Below are 10,390 nucleotides of genomic sequence, written 5' to 3'. Positions count from 1 at the left end.
GCCATGTTTTAGCACCAACAGGCCCCCGCCCCCCACCCCCGGAAATAACCCCTTGGGCTCACGTGGAAGGTACCAGCAGCCAAGTGGCTTTGCTTTGCACGTTAGAAAAAAAAGAAAAGAAAAACCGTAGTGGGTCTTAAAACATTTTTTGTAACTCATTTACTTTTATCTTCTTCAGTGAAAAACCAATCATTTTTTTCTCTATTTTTCTGACCTAAACATAAGCCACGGTGGACGGAGGTAGCTTTAGTCACAAATATCAGTGATATTAAACACGTGTACACAACGGACTTGTCGAGGCCTCTGGAATACCGAGGAGCCAGGAGGCCTGTTCACCCCCCAGAAGCAAAAGCAGGTGAAATGGGGTCCAGGCCTCCTTCTGTGAGAGCGGCCCCGACACGCCCCACCCCCACCAAATGTGAGGAAGCAATGGGTTCCTTCTAAAAGCAAAACTGCCATTGATGGAGATTCAGACCAATGTTTCAAGCACGGATCCACTTCCGAGGCCTGGCAGAGTGTTTTTCCAATGCCAGGTCACAGCGTCACAGCCACAATCCCTTCCCGGATGTGGTTCTTCACTGTCTCTGTGCCGACAGGTCCCAAATGCCCTCGTCAGCTCCTACTGAGAACAGTCTCCCTCTGCCTCAGTTGGGACCTGTCATTAGCCAGGCCAGGGACACACCCGCGTTGTGTGTGGGCTCCAGGGAACCACTGCTGTGTACACGCCTCTAATACTGCCACATCTTAGGGGAAAATACTTTTATTCTGAACATGACAGTATTAGAAAAACGTCGTGCAGACACTGCCCTGCTCAGGACGGCATGTTTCTTCAGGGATGCAATGTCGCCTGAGGATTCTGTTGTTGCTGTGTCATTAGATCTTTTTTTTTTTTTTTTTTAATTGCTCTGGTCTCAATAAGTAGAATCGGCCAAATCAAAGTGAAACTTAAAGAATAACAGTCAAGAACTGACTTCCCATGGCTGGTACGGAGATCAGTGCGCTCGTGAGCCACTCAATTTCAAGGGTACACAGTGTTAATTCTGGCACAATTTAACTACTAATTCACCAAGAGAGAGTGAGTTAACATGGAAAAATCACTGTAAGAGGGCCACAAACACTGACACACACTGTGGAGACCGAGCTAAGCACGGAAAGTTACAGACGTCTTAATATTGTCTTGAGGTCGGTATTCAAACAACGTCTAGTATTATTAAACGTTGTCTCTTATGAATATTTAAATTGTTAAATTTAAACACAGGTTAAGAGAAAGGAAAACTATATGAGTTCACCTAAGTTCAAAGATTTCTTTGTAGAAAAACACATTTTATTCACGAAACAGGAATCATTTGGTGCCATGCTTTTATTCAAATGAGAGGGGAAACTGCACTCCACCAGGAAATAGGAAACCTGACAGTATTTTACAGCACAGCATCATAAAAAACATGTAGGCGGCGCCACAACGTGGGCAGGTGAGCGGTGCACCGCCCAGCAGTGTCCATGAAACCATCATTAAAAAGCTGAATTTGGCTTTAAACAGCCAAATAAAAACTGTAACAGTCATTCGAAAACAAAATCGAAAAGCTGAGAGGAACTGAGAGCTTTCCGAAGCTGTGTCAAACAGCAGAATTTGACGCTGCAGTGGTAACCGTGACAAGGGTTTGGCAAACTTAACTGAATAATTACCATAACAATTTGACCTCCGATGATGAAAGCACCAGTGTTTCAATAAGGGTGACGAAAATATCCAGCCTGGAAAAGGGGCATCATTTTCATTTGTACATTGTTAAAACATAATTTTTAAAAAAGCTGCACCATAATAAAAAAGTTTGCAGATTAAAGAAACATATTCCTTCTGCATTAATAAAGTAAACGGTCTACTGAGAGCAATGGCCTTTGTGGCAATATCCACATTTACCTTTAGACGCTACGGACACTCACTGTTGGACACACGTAAATTTAAGAACAAAGGGTGGTCTTGTTTAGTGTCAATACTTCCTCCATTGTCTTGCGTCCAATTTTTAAAAATTGAATGGCCCAGTGACATTATGAAGAAGATTGCTTGGATGAAGGAAATTTGATGGAAAAGAACACATTTAGTAATGTAAAATGCTTACCAATTCTCCTTTTGAGGATAATTTATCACATTTTGATTAGATTCATTTACTATTTTTGTAAACCAGTCCTAATCTAAACATTATCTGACAATTATTTCCTTCTACTGGTGATAGAAACTGTGGTCTGAAAGGTAAGATGTGCAATCCCCCATTTTTAATATTCATATATTATATACACAATATGTATACACTTAAAATATAAGAGTTACATATCCTGGTCTCTTACATGCAAACAGTAGGTCACAAATAGTTTTGAGCCACACGTGTATCTTGCACAGGTATTGGAAAAAAATCTGTGAAATTTTTTACAGTTTTAACAAATATACATAAATATAAGAACATAAATTACAGTAAAATATTGACAGCATTTGAGAAAATGTTGATAATTCAGATGCACTGATGCCTGAAGGCTGTGTAATAATAGAAAAGTACAGTTCAGGGACAGCTCATTCCTATTCTGTTTTAAAGTAAGTAAATACATCATATAAGATATTAGTTATTTCTCTAAGCAACTCAATTAGAGAAATGTATATATTTTAGTCTCTACTTCCCACGAAAGAAAACAAACCACGCATCTCATTTATGACACAATACTGTCGTTCCCCTAAGTTACACAGTTGTCACAACACTGAAACATGACAGGGTCACATAATCATTCAAGTCTTTTCCTGAGAATGAAGTTTTCCCCCAACTAACCCTCTGGAATACACTGTTAAAGGAACAAAAGTCACGTAGAGAACATTTCAAGTGTGTACTTAATCTAAGCTGTTCCACTTGAAAAGGATAAAAAAGAAAAACTCAATGTAAGTAAAATAATGTGAAGCGGTTTTAAAATTAAAATGTAGCCCTTTGTACAGTTTAAAAATTCTAAATATAATTTTTATCAGTTATAAATATGATGTAAAGACCCTTGAAAATTTGCGGCAGGGAGTCTTACATCTTCAGGTTGAAATACTACTCTCAAAGTGTCATTGACTTCTGCCAACTTATAAAGTGACATACTGAAAAGAGATAGAAAGCCTTTTTGTTAAAAGAACAATCTAAGTTATGCTGAGTTGGCTAGAAGTGGGGTAAAAACAACACTGATTCAATCAGCAACTTCTCGTAACACATTCTTGGTTAAGCTCATGTGGTTGGAATCGAACCTACCAGCAGCTCTTTACGTCTCCTCTTATTTAATAGAGAAATGTTAATACTTGAGTGAATAATAAATATGATTGTAAATACTTAGCGGGGTAATTCTTGCCAACAACTAACACCATTAAAACAGGAGGGTTACTGTGAAACTAAACACTAGTGTTTCTCTTAGCATCCTAAGAAAGGTGCGAGTGCCCTGGGAAGGCCTATTTCCTACTCTCATGATTTCCACGTGAAATAAAATATAAAGTTATCTTAAAATAAACCCCCAAGGAGAGAACAATGTCAAAATAAACCATCTGAAGACAAGCACATACATTAAAAGTTTTCAGAAAAGCAACAAATAAAACACAGAATTTGTCATCTTAGCCGTGTGCCTACCACCTGGTGTCTGCGAATTCAGTGTTTCAGTGTCGGGCACCGAGCAGGAGCCCGATGGCGCCATATCCACCGGGGAGAGAGCACTTTCCTCATCACTTGGACTCAGCACCTCAGCGAGAACCTTCTGCGCCCCCAAACTCTGTGGTTTACATGCCAGCTGTTCACAACAGAGCTCAGTGTCCCGTTTCAGCGCACAGAAGTCTGTTGGCAATTAGAAAGGTTTTCTACAGGCAGGAAAGCTGAAGTGCAATTCACCACGAACGTCCTGAAGCAAACGCTTCCTGGCCCCTATGCTTTAGTGGGCAGGAGTTTCTTGGGTGTCATTGGTCTCTTGGTCTGCCACAGGTGGCTGTGGATGGTAATCGCATCTACACTGGCAGATAAAGTTTTAGCGGGGATGTGGCTAAACTGCTTCCTGTCAGAATTGTACTTGTAAAGTCCTTCGATCATTTTTTTCGTGATAGATTTAGGGCCTATCCCAGTCAGTTTATTGATTTCCTCCGTTTCCGGACAGTAAGTATACAACGACCTGAACTGACAGCCTGAGTCCCGGAACAAAATTAAGAAGTTGTTGGCATCTGACTTCTCCATTTCCTTTGGGATAAAAGAAAAACAAAACAAAACACCAATAAAAACCCTTAAACATTTCACAGAATTAATTGGGCACATTTCTTGGTCACATTTGATGATATTTAATTAAAAAAAAAAGTTAATAGCCCAAATCAGGTGCGCATTATGGAAGCAAAGACACCTGAATTGAAAAGCATGCAGACAGCGTGTAAGGAAGGAACGCTGTGCTTAGTCGAGGTCCTCGCCAACCCCGCGCTGACTCACACCGTCTCTTCCTTACCAACCAGGCCCTGATTTACCTTCTCTGCAATACAGCTTCCTTTTCAAAAAGGGAGACTGTGTTACGTGCATTCGTGAAACATGAGTGAGTGATTCTGGGCGAGAACATAATTTATAATTTTATACCATCACATGAGCCCAGGACCCCATTTGGAAGGATAGAGTAAACCTATAAACCTAGACACAGTTACAGATGGTCCTGTGCGGTTGAAATGCTCAGCTGATGAGGAGTCTTGCCTCCTGAGCTGAGAGAGGGACGACCCCTATCATTTGAGAATGCTGTGAAATTTAATTTCCATGCAAACACACTTACCTCCAGTATTTTTTTCTTCTGACCTTCATTTACTTTTCCAGCCAAACAGCAGTGAGCTAAAGCGTTTTGTATTATGTGCTTATTGGATTTTGCACTGGGTTCCTTGTAGAGCTTTGGTCCTGTGGTAAGAATTTGGTGATAATAAAAAAAGCATTCCTAAGTCAGAAGTACCACTGTTTCAAATGACTCCCCTGTTCTTACACCGATGAAACACCGTGACAGAAACGCAGTCCTGCACCGGAGGCCCTGCAGGCTAGTGCGCAGTCACACACTCTTAGCACTCAGGGACACTCGGGTCCCCTGCAGGCGGCTCCTGGCCTGCACCGGAGCAGTGCTGCGCTGGGAGCAGTGCTGGACTCAGACACCGCTGTAACTGTCACACCGCCTGTGTCACCTTTCTCACCTCCGCTAAGGCTACCAGGGAGCTTAAAGCACAATGGGTCCGTGAGCAACTCAAGCTTTTAAAGTCAAGGAAGCTTCATCTTTTCTTCTCCCCCACCTCCGATTTTGCAGCATTTTTTGCCCCGGGGGTGCTCTGTGGTCTGCAAAGCACAGAAGCACTTCTGCTGCTGACCTGGAACATTCCTGTCAGGAAGGCTCCCTCCTGTTCAGTCCCACTGAGCTCTGTCCGGGGAGGGGAGGCCTGAGCCTGCCCCCATTGGTGGGCTCAGAAGCCAGGTCTCGGGGAAAGAAAGCAATCGGCCCTGATTTGTGGATTACCTATTTCTGTGGTGTCAGTGACCCCTCCCATGGCTGCTGTCAAGCTACCAGTGGTTCTGCAGCTGGTGGGATTCCCACCAACTGTGCGAGCGGGTCCAGTGCACGCCCGGAACTCTCACTCTAGGCTTAGAACACAGTCTGGCCACTATGGTCTGAACGGGCACACAGTAGTAGAGGAAATAACAGAGATACCATCTGGGCCCAGCCTTAAAGGCTGGCAGCCTGGCCCAAAAGCCACAGCCTGAAGCACACACGGACAGTGAGCGGGGCCTCCCAGGCTCCCAGCTCCAGGCCAGCGCGTGGGGGCCCACGCATGCTCCCCTGTGCCTTTCCATCGACCTCTCGACAGTGCACATGTTTCCTCTCATTTCCTCTCCTGCTTCATTTCATTACAAGTCCTCTCTTTACATTCTATTCCTCAGTTTGCGCTGATTTCAGTAATGCCTGGCCAGCCAGGGGCTGGGGGAGGCCCTGCTGGGGACACGGAAGCCTGGCTGCCCTCCTAGGTCCTGTGCAGCTTCTCAGTGCTTTAAAAGACGCACACTTCTAGACAGCTGGAGTCCCAGTGTTACAGCGGGCACTTCGAGCATTCCAGCCTTTGCTCAGTGCTCAGCACCTATGACAGCGGACACACTCTCTACACCCTCTTCAGACCCAAACCACAACACAGCAGCTCTGCGAGAGGAGAGGGAAGCGGTGTCCTTCTGTTTAGAAACGTATCTCATCATCTGGGACAAGTCACTGCCTCCCTAGGTGGACCTGTGTGTGTCACTGCTTTTGACCAGTCTCCCGTGCTGAGAGCAGAGGCGACCAGTGAAGCCTTCTTCAGCAGACCCCACATCTATTCTCATTCCTGTGTTTAAGGAAAATGTTGCTCTAAAAAAGCACAGACACGAACCTGTGTACTCTGTCCCAGACGCCACTGAAGAGGTGGTCGACGCGTTTTCCCAGTCTTTCTCTCCATTCCGACTGCCGCAGCGACTTGGAGACAAGAAGCCTTCCACAGACTCTGATCTGCATAGTAAAGAAAACCATTTTTATGTCTCAAGCAAGGAAAGGACACTGGGAGGGTCAGAAAGGTATGTGTGAGAGAACCAACCCAAATCAAGCTAGAGGCTTAAAAATACAAAGATGGTGACAACTGTCTTGTTCACAGCTATCCACCCAAGTGCCTAGGGGGCCACAGGCGCCCCACAGTATCTGCTGACTGAAGAAATGAATGCTTGGCATATGAGAACTGGCACTTCACGCAACAGGATGCTGTGGTTCTACCAAGGTAAGAACTCAGAGTTGATGACTTCACTAGAAACGTCCTTTCTTTCAAGTCAGTATTACACTGTCAGGTAACGGAATGCGAACTTTAGCTCCTAATCTATATCCTAGGAGACAATACAACACAGATCTTGCCTACGTCACAGGCAACCGAGGTGGGAATTATTCTAATGGGGAGAAACCTCTTTCTATTTGGTGGAAAACAAACTAGAGGCTGTCGCTACATAGTTGACGGACTTTCTACTTCTACAGACTGTGATTTTTATCACAGCCGTTCAGCAATTAGTACAAATGATTTATATAGTTAATAAGAAGTGTCTTATCAATGTCGGTGATTCTAAGCTTCTAAAAGACAAAACAGTGAAAGGTGAATAGGCCTTTTATATACTAATCTCTTTTAAGAGAACCCAAACCATTTTAATCACCAAAACTTACATTTTGATTACGATTATTACAAAATATAGAATAATTGCAGGGAACACACGCTCTCCTGTGAAAAGAATTGACCTGAAGGATTTACCTGGGTGTCCTCTTGCCTGAAAGCACACTCTCGCTATCGCCCGTGTTCAGTGAGGCCAAAGAGAGGCTGGAGACTGAAAAAACACGATAAATTCGTGATCCTGAACAAAAACAAAACCAGAAACTTAACAGGAGCAATAGAAACGAGTCTGTTCATTAGATGACACCAGCTTGTGAAAACTGAGCTTCTGCACTTCTGCAGTTTCCTTCTTTTTTACTCTTAAATACGTAATATGCTTGCATGCATATATGCACAATTCATTTAAAATTAGCAATGAACCTACTTTTAAGAAATAATGAAAAAACTGCTGTTAGGATTTAATCCAAAAGTGGTAATATAAGACATGATATGGTGATTATAAGAAAAAAAGTCAACAGAAAGAAAATTAATAAAAGAAATAAACACAAAGAATAAAATATATTTAGGAATATCTAATTCCTAGGTGAAAAATTAATTTGTTAACTTCAGTCAATACAATTTCATTGTTAGAAAAGGCAGAGTTATATTATTTTTCCTGTTTTAGAATAACTAGGGGAATTTTCTAAAATTTTCCTCAATGTTTAGTTTTAATAAATATATTTTTTTAAACAATGAGTATACATGTTAAGTTAAAAAAATATATATATCCTCTCAACTCCAAAAATTATAAATTTAGGTTTTTGATCATTTCTATCTGAAAGGAGGAACTCGTGAACTCTTGATCTCATATTCCTTACGACACCGATGGATTTCTTATACATTTCATGCACACAACGTCTGTCCTCACGTTTATAAGAATGGGAAGGAAGGGAGGTTAATAATTCCGGGAGACTGTATCAGAGGGCAGAGTTCCCTAAGAGGTTAGTATTTATATTGGGTTCTTTAGCACGCGTATCTGTCCTGTTGAATATATGCATGCACACATAATACTAGTAAATCGTAAACACGACATCTGCTCACTCTGGTTTTCCAGACAAGGAGCATGCAGTCTCAGAGGTGGATCCAATTTAGCACAATCACGTTAGTATGACGAGCCAGGCTGGTGTTGTTTATGAACAGACTCTGCATAATAAGCTGTGTTACCTGGAGGACCTTTGATTGGTGTTTTGGGGGATTCAATATGATCTCTGTGAATAGATTTTGGGCGCTGTTTTTTTTTTGCTACTTGAGAACGGGGTTTAATGACTATGTCCATGTCTTCCATCAGTTTCAGCTGTTTGCGCCTCATGTATTCTTGCCTAATAAACTCTCTGCGTGCCCTCTCATCTTCTTTCTTCTGACGTTCTTCCTCAGTTTTACGCCTATGAAACCAAATAGTTACATTTCTTACTCTGCGTATCACAGCAAACAGACATTGGAGAGTACGTATTTATGTGAGTAGGTAACACTATTACTTTTCAGCACCTTGGAAAAATGGTTCATTTAAAATATACTTGAGATAATTTGGGTCATTTAAATATATATAAATATACCATTAATAAAAAATAACTACTTTAAAAAATAATGTATGTGAGTGTGGGTGTGTGTGTGTGGGTGTGTGTGTAAAACCCAGTGAAATTACCTTAATGTTTCTGGAGAAATTGCCTCGAAATGCTTCAAACTTAGGATGAAAACATACAGGTAAGTAATACTTTGGGGAAATAAATGAACGTAAAAAAGCAGCAGAAATCAGCACTAACTCACTCAGCTGCCTTTCCACAGTGCAGAGGCCTGAGAAGCGTGTGAGTAAGACGCAGAGGAGACGCAGAGGAGACGCAGAGGAGACGCTGCCCCCTGGGCACCCCGTCCCGGCTCCCCGACGCCCTCGCCACGAGCACTTAGACCGCGCGGCCGCCCTTACCTGGTCTCCTCCTTCTGATGCTCCATTTCTGCCTCCAGCTGCTGTTTGCGAAGCTGGGTCTCCTTTTCCCTTCTTAGCCGTTTCTCCAACAAAGCTGCCCGTTTCAGCGCCATATCATTTTCTGCTTTTTGATCGTCCTAAGAACCGATTTCATTGAGAAAGATGAGATGTTTTAGCAGCTAATATTCTCTTTTCAGTTGTAGTCACGCTTATAACTGAAAATGTGATCTATTCAACCTGATTCTAACCCCACACCATATATGGACATGTTCCAGAAATTATGAAGGAAGAAATGAATTAAAGTGGTATCAGTTCTATCAAGAAACAAAGAATACAAACTTACTTAATTACATGTTTTACAACATAGGAAGTTAGCAAAGAAGAACCATAGGAAGGAAAGAAAGGACAGTTTTTGCTGGGCCCTAATAACTTGAGTGGGGAGTTTGCCCCAATTTTTAAAAAAACATTGCATTTAAATGGTATTTAAAATATATGCTCAATAAAGAAAACGCAAGTAAAAGCATCAAAAACTAGCTCCCTGAGTTACACGGCGCACGTGAAACCCTGCTGCGTTCTGTAAGTCGGGGTGCAGACAGGAGCTCGCTGGGCCTGAACTACACGGAGGGCTTGGCCTCTGGAGAGAGCACGGCTGTCCTTCTGTGCTCACGACCTGTCGGCCTCCTGGGCCTGCCTCAGCTTCCACCTGAGCCTCTGGGACAGCCCCGTTCTGACAGCTTCCAGAACACTTCTGAGTTCAGGAAAGCAGGTGATTGTCTTAAGGACTCTGCGTGACACGCATTTCCTGGTGTCTGGCACAGTCACAACACAATGCCAGGCACACGGGGTTCAAACGTGAAGAGAAATGCGCCTTAGCTCAAGGAGCTGAGACATCACACGGGGAAGGTGCTTGGCGTAGGGGCCCAGAGTGATGAACCCGCATGAAGTTGGGAGGGACACGACCGTGGGGACATTCACGCGTCTGCACCTAACTCACTACGTACACCGGGCCGGGTGCGCTCTGGGGACAAAGTGACGCAGTGCCTGCAGGAGTGCTTGGTCTGAGAGCCCGTGGCACGAGCAAATAACAACAAAAGAGCTGAAACTTGGGGCGGCAGGTACCATGTTGAGCATGTTTAGGACACAGCAGAGCAAACAGTGATGCCTGTGAAACTGAAGGAATCACAGAGGCTCCGAGCAGCAGACAGATGACATGTGAAGTGAGTGGGAGAGAACAGAACAAAAGAGGTTACGGGGAGGTGGACCAA

General features: G+C 43.2%; 1 protein-coding gene across 4 annotated transcripts in view; it reads right to left on the bottom strand.

Annotated features, from left to right (window-relative positions):
* Positions 1-3,780: 3,780 nt before the first annotated feature.
* The window catches only part of CAMSAP2 (calmodulin regulated spectrin associated protein family member 2), a 62,887-nt gene continuing 56,277 nt past the window's right edge, over positions 3,781-10,390 (bottom strand). For 2 of the 4 annotated variants that reach the window (XM_074317093.1, XM_074317094.1), the window contains 6 exons: positions 9,126-9,262; positions 8,369-8,586; positions 7,307-7,406; positions 6,413-6,528; positions 4,795-4,913; positions 3,781-4,226 (listed from right to left, as the gene is read on the bottom strand). In XM_074317093.1, coding sequence (XP_074173194.1) covers positions 3,921-4,226; positions 4,795-4,913; positions 6,413-6,528; positions 7,307-7,406; positions 8,369-8,586; positions 9,126-9,262 — 996 coding nt within the window. In that variant the 3' untranslated portion in view covers positions 3,781-3,920. The remainder of the gene's footprint in view (positions 4,227-4,794; positions 4,914-6,412; positions 6,529-7,306; positions 7,407-8,368; positions 8,587-9,125; positions 9,263-10,390) is intronic. The other 2 variants (XM_019750881.2, XM_019750882.2) reach the window with 1 other exon arrangement.

The sequence above is a fragment of the Rhinolophus sinicus genome, linkage group LG12, assembly GCF_036562045.2.
Source record: "Rhinolophus sinicus isolate RSC01 linkage group LG12, ASM3656204v1, whole genome shotgun sequence".
In the NCBI taxonomy this organism is placed as follows: domain Eukaryota; kingdom Metazoa; phylum Chordata; class Mammalia; order Chiroptera; family Rhinolophidae; genus Rhinolophus; species Rhinolophus sinicus.
The sequence above is the reverse complement of the archived record's forward strand: the minus strand, read 5'-3'. Positions and strand labels throughout refer to the sequence as shown.